Source organism: Somniosus microcephalus, chromosome 13 (assembly GCF_052327205.1).
Source record: "Somniosus microcephalus isolate GS21.2 chromosome 13, FLI_Smic_1.0, whole genome shotgun sequence".
Taxonomy (NCBI): domain Eukaryota; kingdom Metazoa; phylum Chordata; class Chondrichthyes; order Squaliformes; family Somniosidae; genus Somniosus; species Somniosus microcephalus.
This window is the reverse complement of record NC_140999.1, coordinates 164220602-164246293: the sequence shown is the minus strand read 5'-3', so window position 1 is coordinate 164246293 and position 25692 is coordinate 164220602. Positions and strand designations below refer to the sequence as shown.

At 44.7% G+C, this 25692-nt stretch overlaps 1 protein-coding gene across 6 annotated transcripts in view; it reads right to left on the bottom strand.

Annotated features, from left to right (window-relative positions):
• The window catches only part of LOC147108747 (tyrosine-protein kinase HCK-like), a 103195-nt gene that overhangs the window by 68553 nt on the left and 8950 nt on the right, over nt 1-25692 (bottom strand). For 2 of the 6 annotated variants that reach the window (XM_086005509.1, XM_086005511.1), the window contains exon 2: nt 6017-6140. In XM_086005509.1, the coding sequence (XP_085861635.1) occupies nt 6017-6136 (120 nt within the window). In that variant the 5' untranslated portion in view covers nt 6137-6140. Of the gene's footprint in view, nt 1-6016; nt 6141-6306; nt 6404-25692 lie in introns of all 6 variants that reach the window. The other 4 variants (XM_086005512.1, XM_086005514.1, XM_086005510.1 and 1 more) reach the window with 3 other exon arrangements.

Genomic DNA, 25692 nt, shown 5'->3' with positions numbered 1-25692 from the left:
GAGTCACCCCCCCCCCCAACTGTTTGCTAACCTCACCCCCGACTGTAAGCCCATCGCCACAAAGAGCAGGCGATACAGTGCCGGGGACAGGGTTTTCATTAAAACCGAAGTGGAGCGGCTCCTGAAGGAAGGGATTATTGAGGGCAGCACCAGCCACTGGCGAGCCCAGGTTGTGGTCGTTAAGACCGGCGAGAAGCAGCGCCTGGTCATCGACTACAGCCAGACAATAAATCGCTACACCCTGCTGGACGCCTACCCACTCCCCCGCATAGCTGATATGGTCAACCAGATCGCGCAGTACCGCGTCTTCTCGACCATTGACCTGAAATCAGCGTACCACCAGCTCCCTATCCGCCCTGAGGACCGCCAGTATACTGCCTTTGAGGCAAACGGCCGCCTCTACCACTTCCTTAGGGTTCCCTTTGGCGTCACCAACGGGGTCTCCGTCTTCCAAAGGGAGATGGACCGGATGGTAGATCAAAATGCGTTGCAGGCCACTTTCCCATATCTGGACAATGTGACCATCTGCGGCCGTGACTTGCAGGACCATGACGCAAACCTCGAAAAATTCCTCCGCACCGCCCAACTCCTGAACCTGACGTATAACAAGGAGAAGTGCATATTCCGCACAAACCGCCTCGCCATCCTTGGCTGTGTTGTGGAACACGGAGTCATCGGCCCCGACCCCGACCGGATGCGTCCCCTTATGGAACTCCCACTGCCCCACTGCCTCAAGGCCCTGAAGAGGTGCCTAGGGTTTTTCTCCTATTATGCCCAGTGGGTCCCCTACTATGCGGACAAGGCCCATCCGCTGATCAAGTCCACCTCTTTTCCCTTGACGGCAGAGGCCCGCTTAGCCTTCCACCGTATCAAGGAAGACATTGCCAAAGCCACCATGCACGCAGTGGACGAATCCATCCCCTTCCAGGTGGAAAGCGACGCGTCCGACTTTGCCCTGGCCGCTACCCTCAATCAGGCGGGGAGACCTGTGGCCTTCTTTTCACGAACCCTCCAAGGCCCGGAGACCAGACACTCCGCTGTTGAGAAGGAGGCCCAGGCGATTGTGGAGGCTGTGCGTCATTGGAGGCACTACCTGGCCGGAAAACGATTTACCCTGCTCACTGACCAACGTTCAGTTGCTTTCATGTTTAACAACAAGCAGAGGGGCAAAATCAAAAATGACAAGATCTTGAGGTGGAGAATCGAACTTTCCACCTACAATTACGAGATCTTGTACTGGCCCGGGAAGCTCAATGAACCCCCGGATGCGCTATCGCGTGGCACCTGCGCCAGCGCGCAGATCGATAGACTGCGGGCCCTCCACAATGACCTCTGCCACCCGGGGGTCACCAGGTTCTTCCACTTCATCAAGGCCCGCAACCTGCCTTACTCTATTGAGGAGGTCAGGACCATGACCAGGAACTGCCAAGTCTGCGCTGAGTGCAAACCCCACTTTTATAGACCAGACAGGGCCCACCTGATAAAAGCCACTCGCCCCTTCGAGCGCCTGAGCGTTGATTTTAAAGGGCTTCTCCCCTCCTCCGACCGCAATGTGTACTTCCTCAATATTATTGATGAGTACTCCCGTTTCCCGTTCGCCATCCCCTGCCCGGACATGACCAGTGCCACGGTCATTAAATGTCTGAACGACCTCTTCGCCCTGTTCGGTTTCCCCAGCTGTATCCATAGCGACCGGGGCTCATCGTTTACGAGCGACGAACTCCGTCAGTACCTGCTAACTAGGGGTATTGCCACAAGCAGGACCACCAGTTACAACCCCCGGGGGAACGGACAGGTGGAAAGAGAAAATGCGACAGTTTGGAAGGCCGCCCTGCTAGCCTTAAAGTCGAGGGGCCTTCCAACCTCCCGCTGGCAGGATGTGCTCCCCGATGCGCTCCACTCTATTCGGTCACTGCTCTGCACTGCCACTAACGCCACCCCTCATGAGAAAATGTTTGTCTTCCCAAGGAAGTCCACATCGGGGACATCGCTACCGCCATGGCTGACGTCCCCAGGGCCGGTCCTACTGAGAAGGCACGTGAGGACCCATAAAACGGACCCCCTGGTCGAGAGGGTCGACCTCCTCCACGCCAACCCCCAGTATGCTTACATTGCATACCCGGACGGGCGGGAGGACACAGTCTCCATAAGAGACCTTGCACCCTCGGGGGCCGCAGTAACCCACTACTCACTACCCACCCCCCCCACGATCAGATATCCAGCCCCAGCAGACGGCAGGCCTGGGCCCCGCGACCCGCTCGACATCTACGAGGACGACACGCCTGTGCCACAGCCCACGCAGGACTCGACGCCGGAAGCTCCACTACCCCTGCCGTCGCCACGCCGATCACAGCGGCAGACAAGACCTCTGGAGAGACTCCAATACACTAACTTTTAATACACTTCACCCCGCCGGACTCAATTTTAAACAAGGGGTGAATGTGGTAAACCACTGTTTGTATTCCACTGTTCATGCCTGGACATGCCTCGGCTGACTCCTCCCACAAGTCCTAGTATAAAGGTGACTGCTCCCCAGCCCTTTGTATTTCTGGACCGGTCGACCACTCGAGGCAGACCTTCATTCTTTTGTTAATAAAAGCCTTTAGTTACTCTCTTAACTCTCAGTCTTTTATGAGTAATTGATAGCGCATCAGGGTCCCAGCATGCTATGCCAGAGGGTATGCAGCTGCAGTTTCAGATGGCGAATTACTGAGCTCAGATGTGTCATTGTGGGGAAGCAGTGAGTAGAGGCCAAAACACACAGGACAGACAAAACCACTCCAGACTCCTCTCACTACTCTTGTAGTTTCAGAGTTTCCCATCTGGCCTAAGAAACTGGCAAACTTAGTCACTGTCCTGGTACCCACATAACAGTAGCCTCCAGTGTAACATAAATATAAAGATAATCAAAAAGCCAACTTTAAACTGATGGATACGATAAACTAAAAGCAAAATAATTTGCATCTCTAGCTTGTAACTTTTATTGAATGCAGATTCATTTCTGAGATTAAAAGGGGCTAAATTTAAAAGGAGAATCTCGATGGTGGTAATCTCCAGATTACTACCCGAGCCACGAGCTAATTAGCATTGGGATAAACAGATCAACAGATGAACCAAAGGCGACATGAGGAAATACTTTACGCAGCGAGTGGTTAGGATTGGGAATGCATGCCTGAAAAGGTGCTGGAGGCAGATTCAATCCTGGCTTTCAAAAGGGAATTGGATAAGTACCTGAAGGAAAAAAAATCTGTAGGGTTACGGGGAAAGGGTGGTGGAGTGGGACTAGCTGAAGTGTTCTTGCAGAGAGCCGGCACAGGCTCGACAGGCTGAATGACCTCCTTCTATGCTGTATCCATTCTATGATTTTAAGGAAGTGAATATGTGGCTGAAAGAGTGGTGTGGGAAGGAGAGGTTCCAGTTCATGGGACACTGGTACCGTACTGGGACAGGAAGGAGCTTTATGAGGAGAGATTGGGTCGATTGGGCTTGTACTCGCTGGAGTTTAGAAGAATGAGAGGGGATCTCATTGAAACTTATAAAATTCTAACAGGACTAGACAGACTAGATGTAGGAAGGATGTTCCCGATGGTCGGGGAGTCCAGAACCAGGGGTCACAGTCTAAGGATAAGGGGTAAGCCATTTAGGACAGAGATGAGGAGGAATTTCTTCACCCAGAGAGTGGTGAACCTGTGGAATTCTCTACCACAGAAGGCAGTAGAGGCCAATTCATTAAATATATTCAAGAAGGAGTTGGATATATTTCTTAAGGCTAAAGGGATCAAAGGATATGGGGAGAAAGCAGGGACAGGGTACTGAATTTGGATGACCAGCCATGATCGCATTGAATGGCAGAGCAGGCTCGAGGGGCCGAATGGCCTACTCCTGCTCCTATCTTCTACGTTTCTACTGCCGGAATACATGGCATCTGTACCGGGCTTGGATCAAAGACTTAGTGAAAAGGATAAATAGGATTGTAGAAAGAACTTTAAACTAGTAAAGGGGGAGGCGGGGCGGGTAGATATGCAATATATAAAAAAATTGACAGGAGCAAAGGTCAGGGTCCAAACAAAGATAAAAATAATACTCATGAAACAGAAAAGGTTACAGGAAGTAATAAGAAAATGCTGCTAAAAATAAAGCAGGAGTACTGAAAAATAAGATCATGATGGGGGTTAAATTTGGGCGTGCCCACTTTTGGTGCCCCTTCCCCCAAATACAGCATTATTTCCCCGCTCACGAATGGGGAGGTCCAAGGAGCCCCGGATACAGGGCCTCAGACCTCATCATAATGAAGACTGCTCTGTGGGAGGAAGCAGCATCAGGGTCCAGGTAAATGAATCGGTAGCTGCAAGATTGCTGTCTGGGGTGGGAGGCAGAGAGATCCGGGAGCCTGGAGTTTAGACGTCAGAGATCTCGGGATTGGGAGCGGCAACAATTATGATGAATACGTACTTTTTTTTTTTTTATGCGCTGTTTAGGTTTGATTTTCCCGAGGCAGCCACAGTGACGCCAACTGTCTCAGGGCAAAATAAATGGACCAGCAGATATCAGGCCCTTTATTTGCATATGCAAAGGGCCCAACGTCTGCTTCAGGCGGGGGCAAAGGACGTCTCGTTTGTCCTTACCCGATATGATGGGTGGTGCAATTCTGGTTAGAAGTACGCACATGCTTTATGCCCACCATTATGGGACCTCAGGAGGTTGCAAAATGCCTGAAAAACAGATGCTACATGGCCCAATCTAGCCCCCATTAAATTGCCTGTATAGCAATCTGCAGAGCATCAGCAACAAAAAGGGGAAATTGGAGGCACTAATTAGAAATGAGGAAATAGATGCAATAGGGGTAATGGAAACATAACTGCAGACAGGACAGGATTAGCGGTTAAATATTGCAGGCTACAATGCATTTCAAAATGATAGGGAAAGAAGAGGAGGTGGTGAAGTTGCTGTGTTAATCAGAAAATACATAATGGCAGTAACAAGAAAGATAAAAACAGAATGCAACTTCTCAGTTTTGTAGCCAGTGGAAATGTACTAATTTTCAATTTTGAACCCAGTACAAGAATCCAATCCCACACCAATTCTGCTCGCCCATCACCCATCCTCACTGACCTACACTGGCTCCCAATCCTCCAATACCTCAAACTCACCTTGGTGTTTAAATCCCTTCATAACCGCACCGCTTACTATCTCTGTAACCTTCTCCAACTCTATACCCCACCCCCCCCCAAAAAACACTCAGTTCCTCTGACACTGGCCTCTCGTACATCCCCCTCCCACCCCACCAATAGCAGCCATGCCTTCAACCACTGAAGTGCCATGCTTTGGAATTCCCTTAGTAAAACCCTCTGCATCCCCATCTCTCTCTTTCTCCTCCTTAAAACCCACCTCTTTGACCAAGCTATTGGTCACCCCTCTCAACATTTCCTTCTTTGGCTTTGTGTCCATTTTCCCCTTATGACTCTGTGAAATGCTTTGGGACGTTTTTCTACATTAAAGAAGCTATATAAGTTGTTGTGGAGGGCATCACATCTCGATCTTACTTGATCTCTACACATATATTTTCCATCAAGGGTAACTGGTTAATAATCAGAAGTGGGAAATTGTGACTTTCTCCTCCCTGGCCCAAAGGTACCGAGACTAATTCCATCACCATCAACTGCTACCGTGGCAGAGATCAGCAAACTCACTGGAAATTAAAATTGGGACCTTCTGGTCTGTAAGGTTGGTGTTGACAATGCATTTACCCACTGAGGAAGTTACTTTTAAAATGTAGTATTAAGTGAAACATGCTCTTTAACTAGTGTTTCTTTTATCAATCTGTTTTGCACCCACATTCTGAAGAGTCAGTTCATACAGGCTTCACTCCGTACAGATATACATCAGTAGTGACTATTCCTATAGTGCTGGTGTTTGTTAACCATTAAAACAAAATCCTCTTGACAGTATGGTGTACAGACTAATTTTTCCAGTAGTTGAAGAATTACCTTAAAACTTTATTTTTATTCTTACTTACTGTCACACGTAAGTTGGAGGTGGGATCTTTCACATAAAGAGCAGTTTGAGATTTACGTACGGGATCATTTAAACTTTTTTCTTGCTGGTCAGAAGACTCTTTTGATTTTGCACAGCCCATGTTTCTGAAAAACAATTGTTGAAAACCATCATTTCTGATATACTCCAGAGAGGCCGCGGTTCATCAGTGACTCAATGTACATTTAATATGGCAACAATACAACAAACGCAAAACCTCAACTGTGCACCTATATTACCAGGTGCACAAGAAATATTGGCTGGAATACTTACACTGGTGTAAACAAGTGGGCCACGAATTTACACCATGGGACACCAGCGTATGAATGACCTACTACAACCAAAAGAAAATACTGCAGATGCTGGAAATCTGAAATAAAAACAGAAAATGCTGGAGATACTCAGCAGGTCAGGTAGCATCTGTGAAGAGAGAAACAGAGTTAACGTTTCAGACCTTACGTCAGAACTGGAAAAAAGCAGGAAATGGAACAGGTTTTTAAGCAAGTGCAGGGGCTGGGAAAGGGGGGGAGGGGAGGGGGATGAAAGAACAAAAGGGAATGTCTGTGATAGGATAGAAGGCAGGAGAGGTTAAGAGACATTAAGAGAGATATTCAAGGCAAAAGGAGATGGTAATGGGACAAGTTACTAGATGAAGTGTGAATTGCGCTGGCAGAATGAAAGACAGCTGCCATGTGGGAGAGAAGAAAAAAAGACAGACAAAAAGTGTGGATGAAAAATATATATGTGATAGGGGCCGAGGTTATGATCTGAAATTGTTGAACTCTTGTTGAGTCCAGAAGGCTGTAAAGTGCCTAATCGAAAGATGAGGTGCTGTTCCTTCAGCTTCTGCTGAGCTTCAGTGGAACAATGCAAGAGACCGAGGACGGTGAGGTCTGAGTGGGAGTGGTGCGAAGAATTAAAGTGACAAGCGACCGGAAGCTCAGTGTCCCCCTTATGGACTGAATGGAGGTGTTCCGCAAAGCGGTCACACAATCTGCGTTTGGTCTCCCCAACGTAGAGGAGACCGCATCGTGAGCAGCGAATACAGTATACTAAATTGTAAGAAGTACAAGTAAATTGCTGTTTCACCTGGAAGGGGTGTTTGGGGCCCTGGACAGTGGAAAGTGGGGAGGTATAAGCGCGTTTGTTGCATCTCCTGCGCTTGCACGGGAAGGTGCCGGGCGAAGGGGAAGGGTTGTTGGGGGTGATAGAGGAGTAGACGAGGGTGTCGCAGAGGGAGCGGTCCCTTCGGAATGCTGAAAGGGGAAGTGAGGGGAAGATGTATTTGGTGGTGGGATCACGCTGGAGATGGCGGAGGATGATCCGTTGAATGTGGAGGCTGGTGGGGTGAAATTCTGAAATCTGAAATCCCTCCCTGCTATTTTAGCAGAGGTGTAAATCCAGTTAAAGCAAAGAAATAGGGAATTAGGTAGAAAACCAAAACAATTGTGCCGGAGATCTCGCAGATTCCCATCCTGACATGAGATGATGGAGAGATGTAGACCAATGAGGAGGAGAAGCAATGGGAGGTTGACTTCAAGCTAATGGTATGTTGTTAGAATCGAACATTATAGCACTTGAAACTCTCACATTTCACAAGTTTGTCACAGAAAGCTTTGAGTGCCAGTTTCAGCACCTTTGGTGTAACTTTTGCAGTTCTAAAAAAAATCTGCGTGAATTAAAAATATCAGGCGTTTGCAGCATTTTCATCACATGCTTTGCTGCAAAAAATATATATATATTTTTTTAATTAGTCAGCACATAACTTACAAATCTTGGAGAAAACTATCCAGGACCCACCAAGCAACCCATTTTACCAACAGGAAATCATACAACAAAAATACTTCAGCATAGTTACATGTTTTAAAAAGTACGTAGTTTGACGTGCACATCATCTTTCACAGCAAAGTGAAACTATTGCTGAGGAATTATAGCAAGTCTGATGATCTAGAAGCTACACAACATCAAGTTTTCTTGCTTCTCCACCCAAAGTATTAAAAAAACAGGCCTCGTGGCCCCAAAGCCAGAGAGACCAGAAGGTCGAGGTTCCATTCCTGGTCAGTGCTAAGGCAGCAATGGGGGTGCTAGAATTGGACTTGGCTAGGGATAGGAGAAAACTAACAAAACTAAGATTTCTGCTCTTGATCACTATTCAAATGATCTCTTCTGGAAAAAGCATGTGCGTGAACATAGGGTGGAAAAAAGGGTTGAGCTTGGTTGTGATGCCCCTCCATGCTCCAATAACCCGTTGACACTCTGTTTAGGCACATACATGAATAGTAGCCAATTGGGCCAGGAACAAATGAGCTACTGACACTCACTGAACAACTGACTAGGCGGAGTCAGCACCATAAAGTGGAGTGGGGGCAGGGGAAAGAAAGAATTCAGGAATGGATGGGAGAAAATAGAAGGAAATAGCATGGAAACATTTTCTTTTGAAAAAAGAACAACAAGCCTGTAAAACAAATGACCAATTCCTAAACTAGCACTAATTAATCACATTCATAATTACATGAACAAAAGCACTGAAAAATTTTCCTATTCAAACGCAAAAATTGGAGCCACAAAATGGCTTTCTGCTCCATAAAATATTAATTTGTAATCATTATGCTATAGCATTATAATTAGTAACACACACCTCCGTTAACTGTGGCTCTAGGAGTAGAAAGGAGGACTGTTATCCAGGTTTGATCATTCCACGTTTGAACAACTGACTGACCCAGGTTCACAAAAGATGGAACGGGAGGATGCCAATACCCATGCCTTTCCCCCAGAATGCCAACCAAGAAACCGAGACTATGCCCGCTGCAGCGCAACTTCCTACCATGTCCCGGATAAAATGGGCACTAAAGCCCACAGATACAGAAACAAATGAGAGCACAGGAGAGAGAGTGAGAGCAAGAAAGAGCTCCTGTACAAGAGTGGTCAAAAAAAACAAGGTTGTTCAAGGATACCAAGAAATGCAAAATAGATGGGGAGCTGGATGTAGCAGTTACAAGTGCCACCATCACCTTCTATTTATTTAGGACATTTACCACCTTTAATGTAAAGAAGTGTCCCAAAGTGCTTCTCAAAAGGCTCAAAGAAAATGGATGTCAAGCCAGGAAGGGAAATTAGGAGGTGGAATGCACAAAAGGCTGTAGTTAGAGAAATGGAGCATAAGAGGGGTTATGAGGCTGGGGGCAATTACAGAGATAAAGTGGGGCAAAGCCATGGAGGGATTGATATATGAAGTTTAAGAATTAATGCCTCAGAGGACAGGGTGCCAGTTTAGATCAGGGAGAGAATAGGGGTAATGGGCAAGTGGGACAGGATATTCGTGCTAAAGATTTAGACAAGCTGGAGTTTATGGAGAGTGGAAGACGAGAAGCCTAGCAAAGGGTACTTTAGAATAGTTGAATCTGGAGGCAGTAAAGACATGTAAAAGGGTTTCATCGACAGAGGGGTGAACATGGTGCAATGCTCTGGAGGTGGGAGTAATAGCTTTATCACTATTATTATTTATGGTGCGGAGACTTAAAACGCAGCTCAGAATCAAACAAGACATCAAGATTACGAACAGACTGGTTCAACCAGAGCGTGCGTGGCTGGGGGAGAAGGATGGAATCAATCCGAAGGGAGTGGACCTAGGTTGATGGCTTTGGTTTTCCTAATGTTGAGCTGTGTAGGAAGTTGAAAGTTTTCTAGGACTTGACATCGCACAAACATTCTGACAGCAGAGAGACTGTTTAAGGGATTGAGAGAGTAAAGGAGAAACAGTGCTGGGTGTTATCAGCATATATGTGAAAGCTGCCTTTGGAAGATGTTGCTGAGAACCAGCAAGTAGATAGGAAGGTAGAGGGTTCGGAGGATAGACCCTTGAGGGACCCCAGAGGGGACTATGCAGGCTCACCGACTAGTTGGGTCACAGGGAGCTAGCTCCAAAAGTAGACACAGCCTATTGTATAAAATTTGCCCCATCAATAGCTCTTCTCAAACTTATTTAATCTCCTGAGGGAGAAGACGAAGCATAGGTAAAGCTTCCAAGAAGAGATTTCTCCCCAACAAGAAAATCTTGTGAATCTCAGTCTAGCAAAAAAAATGGCAGTTATTTGATAGATGATATTTCCACAGTCCCAGCAGAACTATTGTGTTCCGTATTTGACAATTTGATTCGACCCAATTTTTAGAACCATCTACTCTGTTCTTAACTAGGCACCAGTTCTATTAGTCAACAGTCTTAATTACTTTTCCTGGGAATCTGATCAATCTACTGGTCACTATGTTGGTGAGGGGGTGGGGGGCGGGGGGGAAAGGGAATCACTTGAGACCTAAGTTTTTGCCAATGTCCTCCAACAATTACAGCAAATTAAATATCCTTTCACCCAAAAAGTTCCAATGACAACATAAATCAATCCAGGGTGAGAGTTTCTCTTCATACTATAGTCCTAGAATTATGCTGGTTACTTTGTCCTGAATGCTGTCTAATTCGTCAAAATCCTTTTGGAAGTAAGGTGCCCATAACTGCATTTACTATTCTAAATCTGGCCTCAAATGAGTTTTGCCGGATTAAAGCAACCCGTGTTCTGACGAAGTGTCCACACCCTAAATGTTAACCTGTTCTTTTCTTTATTAGTTGCTGATGGACTTGCTGTGCATTGCCAACATTTTCAATTTTTATTTGCTGATTTATAATCAAAATCACCTTAAGATGCTTTTGAGTAGCCAATTATCCTTAAATTTCAAATGAAATGCTTTGGTCAATAATCACAAATCTTTTTTCCAATTTATATTTACTATAGAAAAAAGATTATTGGCACAAATAGGTCATATGACCTACTATAGTTACCCAATATAGACAACATATAGATCCCAAACCAAAACAAGCAAGACAAAATACGCTACACAAGAATATGCATAGAAAACAGGCTGGAATATCTACAGCATTTGACCTGTTTGCACTACTTGGTTAATGATAAAGTAATGATATTATTCACTTGATAGCACACTCCTCTGAGTCAGAGGCTCGCGGCAGGTGTAGGGATATATCAAGGCCTCATCTGTCCACATGGTTAGACGCAAAAGTTCTTGTGGCATGAATCAAAAGAGTAGACCATTCTTATGTTGTCTTGAAGTTAGTGGATTGGGAAGTCAGTTGGGGCGTACAACAGGCAGCCAATCCACTACTACCAGTTTTGTTAAACTTCATTCAAGTTTTTCCAGTCTTTCCTCATTACTCAGATATCCAAGTCTGGTGAGCAGCCTTGTGGCTCTTCATTGCACTGCCTCCAAATATTGAGTATCTCCCTTTGTGTCTCGGTGATCAGAACTGAACTCAGTACACAAGGTGTGGTCTGACCAGAACATTAAACAGTTCGACCACCGATTCTGGACTTATAATCTAGTGTTTTGGCTATATAGTTCAACATTCTATTGGTTTCAATTGCTGTTCTGCATTGGTTGGACATGTTGAGTGTCTGGTACAACTTTATCCTTAGCTATTTCAGCATATTCATGGAGTATGTTAATCACCTATTTTTTCTTTCTGCATGCAGTACTTCACATTTGTCTCCATTAAGTTTCATTTGCTATTGTTTTGCTCACATACATACTCGGGCCAACTCATTCCATAATTTATGAGCTATCTCTTCAGATACCACTGCCTCACCTCGTTTGGCATCATTGGCAAATATGACCAATTTGCTTTGAGCTTCTGAATCCAAATCATTTCTGTAAATTAGAAACAGTAGTGCTCCCAACACCAAGTCCTGTGGCACCTTATTCAGTACTCCCCTGAACATGACTCTTCTAACAAGTATTTTCAGCCAATTTATTATCCATTCCCAAGATTTACTCTGGATCCCAACAGTCTGTTTAACTGATACCCTTTCACATGAAACTTTTTTACATAACTTTTGGAAATCTAGGTATAGCATGTCATATTATTTTCCATAATCCACTTGGGTCATCACTTCCTCAAAGGGTTTGGTCAGGTAGGATCTGAATCCACATTGACTGCTGTTTACTAGGTCATCATAATTTCATATCTTCTTTCCTTGGAGAATAGTGTGAAGTAGTGGGAAGATTTGCAGGTGGAGTAACAGTCTAACGAGCTATGACGTGAATGCTCGTTCCATGGCTGTAACCATCTTTATACTAGCTGATTAGTCCTTTATGGGCTCTCAACCATACCATGAGGTGGGGCCACCCACACCCATCGGATGAGAGCATTCTGCTGGATGTCAACCCAGAGTTCAGAGCCGGAGTTCCAGTCTCCACTCGCCGGGACTGTCTGGAGCGGAAGAGATTAATGGGTCTGTAGTTATCGATCTCTGTTTAGTTACCATTTTTGAACATGGGCACATTTGTTGTTTTCAATCTACAGGTACCTCCCCGGTGTCCAGCGTCTCGGTCATAACAATCGTCAATGTGTCTCCTCCCTAGTCTTCTTTAGCACTCTAGAATAAAAACTATCCATCCCTGGGGATCTGTTTGTTTTAGCCTCTCTACAATTTCAATCATATTTATTCTGAAGTCCTTAATTTTAACTAGGTTATCCCTGTGTGGAGTAGGCATGTTGCTCATGCCTTTCCTTGTGAATAGTTGGAGGACATAATCATTCAGATTTTTTACTATTTTGCATTCATCCTCAATTTCAAGCTTGTTTTGCAGCTTATGGTTCCAACTTTTCTCAGTGCCATCTCACGATTTTAGGACACTCTCTCTGTATCTACTCTATCAAAACCTTTCATAATTTTGAAGACCACTATTAGGTCACCCTTCAGCCTTCTCTTTTCAAGAGAAAAAAAGAGACCCAGTCTGTTCATCCTTTCCGGATACCCTCGCATTTCTGGTATCATCTTTATAAATCCTTTTTGCACCCTCTCCAGTGCCTCTATATCCTATTTATAATCTGGCAAGCGGAATTGTATGCAATACTCCAAGTGTGGTCATAAGAACATAAGAAATAGGAGGAGGAGAGCCTGCTCCGTATTTCAATAAGATTATGGCTGATCTACCTCAACTCCACTTTCCTGCACTATCCCCATGTCCCTTGATTCCCTTAGTATCCAAAAATCTATTGATCTCTCTCTTGAATATACTCAACGACTGAGCCTCCACAGCCCTCTGGAGTAGAGAATTCCAAAGATTCACCACCCTCTGAGTGAAGACATTTTTCCTCATCTCAGTCCTGAATGGCCGACCCCTTATTCTGAGACTGTGACCCCTGGTTCTAGACTCCCCAGCCAGGGGAAACATCCTCCCTGCATCTACCCTGTCAAGCCCTGTAAGAATTTTGTATGCTTCAACGAGATCACCTCTCATTCGTCTAAACTCCAGAAAATGTAGGCCTAGTCCACTCAATCTCTCCTCATTAGGACAATCCCCCCATCCCAGGAATCAGTCTGGTGAACCTTCATTGCACTCCCTCTATGGCAAGTATATCCTTCCTTAGGGAAGGAGACCAAAACTATACACAATATACTCCAGGTGTGGTCTCACCAGGGCCCTATATAATTGCAGTAAGAGGTCTTTACTCTTATACTCGAATCCTCTTGTAATAAAGGCCAACATACCATTTGCTTTCCTAATTGCTTGCTGTAACTGTATGTTAACTTTCAGTGATTCGTGTACAAGGACACCCAGGTCCCTCTGAACACCAATATTTCCCAATCTCTCACCATTTAAAAAATACTCTGCTTTTCTATTTGTTCTACCAAAGTGGATAACTTCACATTTCTCCACATTTTTTTCTATTTGCCATGTACTTACCCACTCACTTAGCCTATCTATATCCCCTTGAAACCTCCTTGCATCCTCCTCACAACTTAAGTTCCCACCCAGCTTTGTATCATTAGCCAGCTTGGATATATTAAACTCGGTCCCCTCATCTAAGTCATCAACATTGATTGTAAGTAGCTGAGGCCCAAGCACTGATCCTTGCGGTACCCCACTAGTTACAGCCTGCCAACCCAAAAATGACCCGTTTATTCCTACTCTCCGTTTTCTGTCCGTTAACCAATCCTCAATCCATGCCAATATATTACGCCCAGTCCCATGAGCCCTAATTTTGTGTAATAACATCTTGTGTGGCAAATTGTTGAATGCTTTTTGAAAATCTAAATATACTACACCCACTGGTTCCCCCTTATCTACCCTGCTAGTTACAACCTCAAAAAGCTCCAACAAATTTGTCAAACACTATTTCCCTTTCATAAATCCATGTTCACTCTGCCCAATCATATTATTTTCTAAGTGCCCTGTTACCATGTCCCTAATAATAGATTGTAGCATTTTCCTTACTACTGGCCTATAGTTTCCTGTTTTCTCTCTTCCTCCTTTCTCGAATAGCAGGGTTACATTTGTTACCTTCCAATCCGCAGGGACCATTTTAAAATCTAGGGAATTCTGGAAGATCAAAATGAATGCATCCACTATCTCGGAGGTAGGTAGAGAGATGGGCGATAGTCTGGGGTAGAAATAGATAGTCTTGGTGATGAACTGGATGTGGGGTTTGGAGCTCAGCTTACGGTCAAGCGGGAAGCCAGATTAGTTTGCTAGTGATTAGCCCTTTCTTCCTGTGAAGTTGCGTCACCCTTTTGCTTGGACTAATCCCCATATAGCACAATTGAAATTAGGAACTCTGTCATGGGCACAAGCCCACATTGATGTGCTCAGAGTTACAGCATATCAATGGTCAGAAGGGTGGCATTAACACACTCACATTTGATAACTATTTGTGTTGCGCAGCATCCCGCTTGCAAGGATGTCATACACACACACACACACACTTAAGTCATAGGCTATAGACATTTTTGCTCCTCAGTTAAAAGGGTAATTTCTGTTCATGGGAAGTCTCTCTGTACATTCCAAAATACCAGTCTCTCTCTCTCTCTCTCTCTCTCTCAAAATAATTTGAAAGAAATTGTCATACGAGATATCGTCCTGATAAATATTTGCCTGAAAGGAATTTTCCTATTAATTTGTTTTTGGAAATGCACACAGAGTTATATTATAGACATGACTTAGTTTTGTTTAGGTAAAATTTCTGAATGATTAAATAGCAGCAATGCAAAGATTTCAAAACGTCTTCATTTCTATCTTCCATTTAAAGTAAGTCATGCAAGCAATGTATTTTTCACAATCGACAGGTTTATTCAAATTCAAATGTAAAAGGTTCAAAGTACGAGAGGTTGAGGGGATTAATTACAGACATATGTGGGTCTCTTCATGGTTCAGGCCAATGCGTGCAGTTGTAGCTACAACTTGTGCACTAAGCCAACTCACCACCACACAAAAACACTCCTATAAATTTACCATTTGTTCTTCTGCATCTGAAAAGATACAACTGCATTTTATTTATTTATTTTAAAATGACCCTTTCTACTCTCTCCAGGATGACCTCCTGACCTACACAATTCTGCTCTTTTCACTTTCTGCATTCTCAAATCTAAACGCCCGTGTACACAGATTTGGCCTTAATGTTGTTGTTGTAATGGAAAATCTTTAGCAGGATCATAATGCACACTTATCTTGTGTGTTGGACAAAGTCCTCTTCCCCTTGGTTTAACAGAATGCAGAACACATTTGTAGCAGAAAAAAATATATCTAAACAAATCCATGTAAATAGCTAAATTAGTTTCCTAGCAGAATACAATGTAGGCAACTCACCTACAACTTCATTGTTGCATTGGGATTTATTTTAATAGACTGACACAGGGTAACAGTACATTATTCTACATGCTCTTTGTTTTCAAGTAACGCCCCAGCTTGGTGCATTCTCCATGTAACCAGCCTTCATAGGCTTTCCCCTATTTACACTCACCTTTTTGGTCTTTTCTTAGGTTATGTAAAACTGACTCCAAACCTTACAACATAACTAGATAATCCAATACTTCAAGAAATATTCAAATAAAGGTTTCCCCTCCCGGATGAGTACAGCCTTTTAAGGTGCAAATAACCTCTTGGATCTTGCCCTAGTACTACTGTCATTCTATTCCTCTGGATTCGAAAGTGGTCTCTGGCCCAGCTTTAGGGAGCTTCCATCTGCTTGGGTTATCAATGTTCCCCATAATGCTATGTTGAAGAACTCTGTCCCTTTTTGGTTCTGGTTGATTTGAGGATACGATTAAGTTGATGTCAACTCCTTACAGAACCACAAGGTATTCTGACAACATACAATTAAAGTGTTGACATTTCTTGTTATACTGTCCCTTTGGTCTTTAAATCGGTCACCCAGACTTAGTCATCTTCATTCACATTTGGTACCTGTCTCACTGCAAAATTGTAGTTTTCCATCTGGTAGAACTTGTACTCTTTTCCTTTGAAGTTGGCTAAATGTGATCACTTTGCTGGTAACATTAAACTTGTTCTCAACAAATCTCTCATTAGCAATTATGCTGGACTATAGCCATTCTCCAATGGCATTATGGGATGGTTCTGTAAATATTTATCTTTTGATTTCTTTAACAGATCCTTTAAAAATTTTGCTTTTGTCTCTGCTTCCCCATGGACATTTAGGGTCACTTGCAGAGTAAAACCAACACTTGAATTTTGTAGGTACTCAATGCCAGCTAAGTATGAACCTCAGATGCATCATCACTACTTGAGATGTAGCCTTGGTTAATGAAGCAATTTCTATATTTCTTGAGAATTAGTCTAACTCCTTTCAATTTGAACATGTTAGTTCTGACCTGCTGCCAAAGGTGTTACAACAGAACAGAATCATTGGGCTAGATTTTCTCAATGGAGACGTTCTGGAGGCGGGACTTCTGATTTCCAGGTTTCAGTTCCGCCTCCAGTTACATCTGACCAACACATGCTATTTTCCCTTGATTGGCCTTGTTAAACCCGCCCTACGGGTTTACCAACCAATTAAGGGAAAGCCAGTGACAGATGACGTCAGCCTATGACGCTTCATCTGTCGACAATTTTTGAGAAGCTGTCAAACACTGACAATCTCTATTCTAAGGTGAGCCCTTTCACACAGGCTCACCAAGACCTCTCTCCTTAGCAGAAAGCAGATGGCTGCTGCACCTGAGAATGCAGCAGCCATTGTCATCTCTGCCGTTGAGATGAGGCACCTCCGGATCTTCAAAGGTTGAAGCCTGCAGAAAGAAGCAAAGGTAAGTAAACTTTTTCCAACACTTTACACTCACCGCTCATATTTACCTGTCCACACTTGCACCCATCACTCACTTCTACAGCTGACATTTCGACCCCTCTCACCCCCGCAGACCCACTGCTTGCCTCACTGGCCCTGAAGAGGTTGCAGCCATCGGGAAGCCCACAATTGCAGGTGTAAAAAGGGGAAAAGCCTCAAAACTGCCTGTTAACTACCTGTTCACAGGCAGTTAATTGGCTCTAATCCCCTTCCCGCCTCGAGGAGACAGGTCCCTGCGCGACTCAGGGACCCGCCTCCTGGGAAGATGGCCAGGAGGCGGGGTCAGTACCCACTCCCAGTTTCTGCCATTTTCCCAGTAGTCCCGCCTCCATAGGGCTGGGAAAACTTCCCCCATAAGTTCAGCTAAAGAAAATTCTCTACACTGCATGTTTGGAACAAGTCCTTGACAATTTATTCAAACTGCTTAGCCTTAGTGTTCTGCTTGTTCTCTGCCCAATATTTCAGACCACACCGATAAGATCACCAGACACTTGCCTTTTAATATTGCTCCAGTTTGAACCATCAGATCCCAACCTGCTCTCGAGCTTTGATTTTTATTAGCCAGCATATATTGTTTCATGATCAGCTTGCAGATCTCATCCTGTAGCCTGTTCCCTATCTCATGTAGTCAGGATGCTCTTCAAAATATTATCTACATATAAATGTATCTATGCTTAAAACCTTTGATCTGATCTCGTTCTTTCTGATGTTGGAGGTCACGACAAGGCATCTGCTGAGATCAGGGTTCCCCCTCCCCCGAGTATGAGAGAAATCATATGCAAGAATCTTACAAGAAAACCCTTTCATTCTAAGAGGCAGCTAGTCAATATTTTTATGGCCCAGTAGAGATATAAATGGCTGTAGACAGTCAGTACGAAAAGATTTTCCAATAAAATAGGTATTTGTGATCTTTACAAGTGTGTTACCCCTTACATCGTTACTATATTAGTGAATGCTACTATATCTGGTCAATATCAATGGGATACGATAGTGTAGGTAATGGCCCAGTAATTCCGGGCCGAACGCGTGAGTACGGACGGGGTACTCACGCATGGGCCCGATGGAAGTGCCGGTTTTCAGCATGCAGTGCATGCGCGGAAAACCGGCATTTCCTGTCCTCTGAACCAAGGGGACGAACGCGTGCGCGCAGAAGTCTGCGCGCTGAAATTCCTTTCCCCCCCCCCACAGGTTTACACGTGTGCAAGGGCCTCTCCTTTTTACGAATGTAAAAATGAGACGCAAGGACTTCATTCTTTAAGGTAAGTGGTCTATTACTTAAAATAACATTTTTTCCACAGCTTTATTGTTTTTAAGGACTTTACAGTAAGGTAAGTGTAGTTTTAGACCAGATTTTTTTTTAATTATTTTTTTCAAAAATTTGATTAATTGTTTAAAATAGTTTTTTTAGTTATTTATAGTTTATTTAATTATTGGGATGTTTTTAAAAATTTTATTTAAAGTTAAACTAGTCTTTTGGGCGCCCATACTTTTCATGAGTTTGACAGTTCTTACTATCAAACTCATGAATAAAGTTTCCCCTCCCCTGATTGGCTGCACAGTGCTCACCTGATCCCAGCCGGCACATCGAACTAACTACGCCGCTGGATCAGGTAAGCACAGTGCGCCGACATCTGAACCGGGCCAGTGACAGGAATTCCAAGCAGGCCCAGGCTTCAGATGTTGGCGCGCCGGGTGAGTGCACATCGGGGGCCCCCGAACCTAATTTCTGGGCCATTATGTTATTGGACAGACTAGTAATCCAGAGGCCTAGACTAATAATCCAGAGAATGTAAATTTAAATTCCACAATAGCAGTTTTAGAGTGTAAATTTGGTTTCAAAGAATTGTCTGGAAATAAAAAGCTGGGATCAATAAAACTGACCATGAAGCTGTGAAATTGTTGTAAAAAAAATACAGGCTCACTATTGTCCTTTAGGGAAGGAAACCTGTCATTCTTGCCCAGTCTGGCCTTTATGTGACTCAAGTCCCACACCAATGCGGCTCTGCGCAAGCCAGTTTTATCAAATCACTACGAAAAATACCACATGGACTGCAGCAGTTCAAGAAGGTGGCCCACCACCACCTTCACAGGGCAATTATGGGTTTATGGACAATTTACAATTGAGGAGCAATAAATGCTAGCATTCCCAGTGACACTCGCAACCCCAAGAATGAATTTTAAAAAAAAACAGGATAAATTTATGTAACAAGCAACTTCATAAATAATCACATCCAAATTATGTACAGTAATTACATATTTCAGATGCAGGTTTTTTTATTCAATCAGTCATATGCCTGTGACACTGCATGGTGTGGCAATGCTTCAGTTCCGACGGCCATTTTGGGAAATGCTTTGGTTATATTGTAATTGTGTGAGCTCTACACGTTAGCTACAGACTGGTAACAGCAAGAGCAACAGCTTTGACTGGAGTGCTAGCGACCTGACAACAGAAATAGCCATTTTATAATTTTGAAGAAAAGAAACTTAAAATGATCTTTTAGAAAACCAAATTATAATGCTAAGTCAAATCAGTTAATACAAAAATTAATAGAAACTTAATTTAACTCCAAAGTGAGAAATATAAGAATGTTTTTCTCCAAAAATTTGAAAGCTTACGATTTAAAGATCTCAACTGAATGTGAAAAATTCAAGTAAAATTTACACCAGTGTGTTCTGACTGGGCCCAAGCAATATATCATTGGTTTAACGCACAGAAAGCAAGATAAATTTTTATAATAAAATTGAAGGTGAATATGCACTATTCTGAACTTTGAACACCAATGGCTAGAAATTCGATTGCTCCTGAAAACTAGTGCTGGGATCATGATGCCTGCTGATTAACATGATTGTGGCATGCAGCCTAGCGCTGAACGCAATGCTCAACAGGGGACCCAAGTTTGTGCAAGGCTAGCACCAATTAAAGCTAGCCTGCACTTCTTAAAGGCAGTCTGCACCTCTTACAGGGAAGGTGCATTCTGGCTGCAGCAGGTGATTCAACTGGCTGGGGAAACAGAGTCTGAGCAGGAAAAAGTAATACTGATAGCACAACAGGGGAGAGATCATGCTCCAAGGTTCTCAGATGCAGCACTGGAGGCCTTGGTGCAGAAGGTGAACAGGAGGCGAGAGGTCCTGTTACCACAGGGGGCCAGGAGGCCCTCCAGGCAAATTCAGAAAAAGACATTGGGAGCAGACATCTGTCGCGGTCAATGCCAGCAGTGCAGCCCGAGAAACCTGGATACAGTATAGGAAAAAGTTTAACGACCTCACAAAAGTGGTCAAGGTCAGTGAATTCATCTTCAAATGCCATATCCCACCATCTGCACCACCAGCCTCGCACGCTGCTCAATGCACCACCACCCAACAATCTCTACCAAACACAACTCATACTTCACATTCATAGCTTAACACACACTTACCACTGCTGCAAGCCTCACCCACAACTCACAGCTTGCACACACTGCCAGCTATTCAACCATGACAAGCACATCACCCAAACATATTGCACCACACTCACTGACACATTTCCTTTGTCTTGCAGGACAAGGTGGTTCACAACCGGAGGCAGCAGAACCTAACTGGCGGGGGGACAGGCCGCCTGCATAACCCTACTCTGATGGAGGACACAGTGCTGGCCATTATTGGGAGGGCCATCGCTGAGCCAGTGGCCAGTGACAGGGCTAAAACAATACAAGATGATGATATCCTCATACGCAATCCTCCTTCTCACATCCCACTTCCCCCTCATCCCACAATCTCTTCTGATTTACAAGCTGCACTTGGTATAAGCATGCACGTGTGCTTTGCCCCCCTTCTCTCACCACAACCTTACCCTTGTGCCTTCCTCCTTTCTGATAGCCAAGAACTGCCACCTGGCCAGGCACTGATGGAGGAGCTCGAAATTGAAGAGTAACAAGATGCTGATGATTAAGACACAGCACCGTCACTCGATTTCACACTTGCAGTCACCAGCTCAGATACTGACACTTCACGTACTTTTGAGGACAGATTAGAGGCGGGATCTGCATGTGGTGAGACACCAGGCAGGAGTGGCCTGCAGCCAGGGCAGGGAGAGAAAGGGTAACACAGGTGCCAGCTCCCCAGAGAGCGAGGTTGCACACAAGTTCTGCTGCAGAGGACTCAGATGGAGGATTTTGATGGGGCAGCCTACAGAAGAAGGCTGAGTGCAATGTCAAGGAGCATGGAGGAGTCTGGCACCAACCTTGCACAGGGCTTTGCACAGAGCTTGGAGCTCCTGATTTCCAGCAACTCCATTAGCGCACTTGTGGACCCAACCATGATGCAGCCTCTGATGACCGATGTCTCAGCTTCCACTGCAGCACAAGCAGAAGCCACCCAACATCCGAGTGCTGCAGTGGAAGCTCAGACTTCTGTCATGCAAGCTCAGACTGCTCTCATGCAGGCTCAGCTTGCTGCCCCACAAGCTCAGAATGCTGCCATCGTGGCTGCATTTACCAATGTGGAAAGGGGCTTGCAGGGTGTCACAGCAGTCCAGCAATCTGTCCTCCAACAGATTATTAGGATTGCTGAGGCGCTGCCCCTGGGGAATGGCAACGGATCTGTGGAGGCCAACCCTGCTGTCCTCTCTCAGGATGATAGCATTCATCCTCCCACCACTGCCACTCCCCTCGCTGCTGCCAGTCAGCCCAGACTGCTGCTGCTCATGCCGAGGTGGTGCAGTCTAAAGCCAGGCCCTCTCGGCCCAGAGCTGCTCGAGGTCATCCTGGAAGACCATCTGCAATCTCCCCCAATGAAAGTCAGCAGCCTTCCACCAGTCATGCTGCAGCCACTGGGGTAGCACTTCATAGAAGCGCTAGGACAGGCAAAGGCACATGGAAGACAGGCACTAAGGGAATTCACAAGGGTGATTAGTTGACTTTATTATTTAATATTGAATGGATTGATGTATAATGTTGGATTGGAATGTTTCTTTTGTGGTTGATTTTATTTCAGCATTGTGGCCAAGAGGATGCTGTGACAGTCCAGAACAGAGGGACAGTAAGGTGCGCGAGTGTTGTACAATGGAGATTTGGGGTTGTGTTCAGTGGAACCGGAGTCGAATGAGGTGATCACGGACAGCCCGGCCGGAGACGGGATGTGCTGTGCTTTCCTCTCCTCTCTGCAAGCAGCTTGTCCTCTTCTTTGCTGCCTCTGCTCCAGCTCCCTGTCATGCTGCAGGCCAAAGGGGATGACAACTAGAGCACCCATGACTGGGAGCAAGTGGTCTGACCAGAACACTTGAAGTCAGAACCAAGGTCATCTCTATTTGCAGCACCACTGCGACACCTCACCAACTTTAAAAAACTCTGAAAAGCACCAAACACTTCTACAAACTTAGAGCCAGTAGAAAGGAACCAGCAACTAACCAGAGAGTAGTTGATGATCCCTTTAAATAGCACTGGTGGAGGAGGTTCCTTGCTGCTGCTGAACACATGTTCAGCTGTGCGAGGTTAAGACAGGGTGTTAGCTCCAGTGTGGAGGATGAAAATGGCAGCGCTGGCACGCTGATTGATGTCACGATCTGCCTACTCTACATACTTCTGGCGCACGCCAACACCCGCCCTACTGCCTTCACCAAAATGGCATCCACCACAACCCACACCAGAAGTGTGCACGCACGCGGCGCGAATGCCATTTTTGACACAAAACAGCACCTGTAGCGGAAACCCCCACCCTCCCAAAAAAAAAAGGGCACTACGGAGCCAAATTTCTATTTTAAGAGACCTGTGAACTATGTGCTGCGTTAGTGTTGTCATTTTGTTTGGGAACTTTGCAGCAAATTTGATCTATGTGTTTCCCGTCTCTCCCCTCCCCTTAGGATAACTTTAGTATTGCACCTTGTTCATAGTTACAAATGGGAGTTGAATCTACCGAAAAAAGTTAACTCCACTTGCCACTAAATGGCCAAAAAGATGCAGTTGGAAAAAATGCTCCTAGACTCACACCTGCTTAGGAACATGTAGACAGGCTTTACAGGGAATAGAGCAACTGCAACTTGAAACAGTTTACAAAAAAGAGAGTAGCTTCAAATTCCGATAACTCAAGTCATTGCCAATTATGCTGCCGAGACATACACATCAAGAACGTCCCAGATTCAATCCGCAGTTTAGGCGTCAGCCTTGGCTCTGTGGTAGCACACTCGCCTCAGTCAGAAAGTCGAGGGTTCAATCCCCACTCCAAAGACTTGAGCACATGACCTAGTCTGACACTTCAGGGCAGTACTGAGGGAGTGCGGCACTGTCAGAGGTGACGTCTTTCGGGTGAGACGTAAAGCTGAGGTCCTGTCTGCCATCTCAAGTGTATCTAAAGGATCCCACAGCACTCCCAAGAGCAGGGGAGTTCTCCTGGTGTCCTGGCCAGCATTTATCTCTGAACCAACACCCCAAAACAGATTATCTGGTCATTTACCTCATTGACGTTTGTGGGGCCCTACGCTGCGCAAATTGAATGCCACATGTCCCTACATTACAACAGTGATCACACTTCAAATGTAACCCATTGGCGGTAATGTGCTTCGGGAAGTCCCGAGGTTGTGAAAGGCAACATAAAAAAATGCAAGTTCTTTCCTCTTTTTGTGTCAATTTATGCCGAGTTAACTGATTCTCAGCTGGTGTTGGAGGGCAGTGGGGAGGCTACAACTGACAACAGCAGCTCTAGGCCATAGACATTAGCCAAGGACAGGATCAAGCCAAGTTGTGATCTGTCCAATCAATGAATAGCCTACCAACATTCATTAGCTAGGTTCACACACGAAGAAGGGCCACGTGGCTGATGTACTGGAGGGTGACTGGCACCAATCGAAGTACATTCCAGCATGAAGAAGGGGAGGGGACAATAGATATAGAACAGCCTTAGTAATAGTCAGATTCAGAATCATTCTCGGGCCTTGACCAAAGAGTTATATCCACCTGTATTGAGAGGTTACCAGAGTAGCCACAGGGTTTTCTATTTCCATAGAAGAGCAAATCTACAGATGTAGGCAGCCAAACATCTGCACAATTGTTGGCTTCCCCACAATCTTGGGCGTTATTAAAATGCAGATTCTGGTTCCCAGTCAGTCCAATGGCACACACTGAGTAAACTGAAGGCTTTGCAGTCAATGTACACGTAGCCTGTGATGTACAAAAACTGTTACATGTGAATACCCATGATCAACACATGACTCCTCTATCTTCAGTCAGTCAGTCAGTCAGTTGTGTCTGCTTGCAATGATCAGCTGCAAGTATAGGGCTTGTACTACAGCAGAGAAATGTGTCCCTTAACACATTGAGCAACCCACTGATGCAGCAGAACCCGGGTACAAGCACATACAGTAAACATTTGGTCTCCTCAAGGATCACTTAAATGGGGGTGGGGGTGGAGGCGGAGGCGGAAGAGAGCAAAAGCTTCACACAGTGAGCCAGCCAAAGTGTGCAGAACGTTTGCTTCATATTGCATAACTCTGACAGTGAGGAATTATGCCCGTCCTTCCATTCCCATGGTCATAGAGGACAATGGATACCAATGCTCTGCACCAGAAAATGAGATAGTATTTACATTTGCCAAGGTAAGAAACTTCAAACACCAGGGAGGTGAATTTACATGAGGGTTCTTCTGCTCATCCGCTATAACTTTGGTGAAAGTGCCATGGAAACCCCAGGAAAAGAGTGTAAATGTAATTTTTCCAGGATTTCCACAGCTCTTCTGCTGACATTACAGTGGACAAGCAGGAGAATCCACACGGAAATTCACCCCTGGTCACACATGCTCATCATATTACTCTTATACCTGTAATAACTGGAGGATAAAATAAGTTTTCTGCTATAATACAGCTCATCTTTCTCCTATTGTCAGATCAGCCATTACTGGAACCCAAATTGAGGTTAGTCTCTGCAGAAGTATATATATAAAAGACAGAGACATGACAAAGCCAAAGGTAGTGATAAAAACTGCATCCTCTTAAAGGTAAAAGTGCCCGCTTATACATGTTCACATCATGGTCTTTCCCATTTTCCTCTACTCCTGTGGTCATGCTCAATACAAAGTTGCTTAATTCAATTAATTGGATAATTCTATTTTTCCAGCACTAATTCCCCACTTTGCTGCATTGCTTGTGTTTAATTTGAATTATTGGTTACTTCTCTCCCATCAGAATAGTACAAAGACTCAAAAAATTCTAAGTGTTTTATAAAGTACATCTAACACCTTTAAAGATAAACTGAAATGTTTGTCACAGATGCAAATTACTTCAAATTCAAACCTGTGGCTTAGACTCACTCTCTCGCCTCACATTTGTCACACCCATTTTAGTTCTTTTTCTACATTTTTACAAAGCCCTCTCCTTCAATTCCCTCATTGATACTTAAAACTGATACCAACTCTGCAAATCCTCTAACCAGCTCACTATGTTGCACAATTTCCTTCCAGCTCCCCGTCTACAGTTTAAATTTCACTGGGGTGAAGCATGTTACACTTCCCTTGCAAATGAACACTATGTCCATGAATCTGTATTGCAGAAT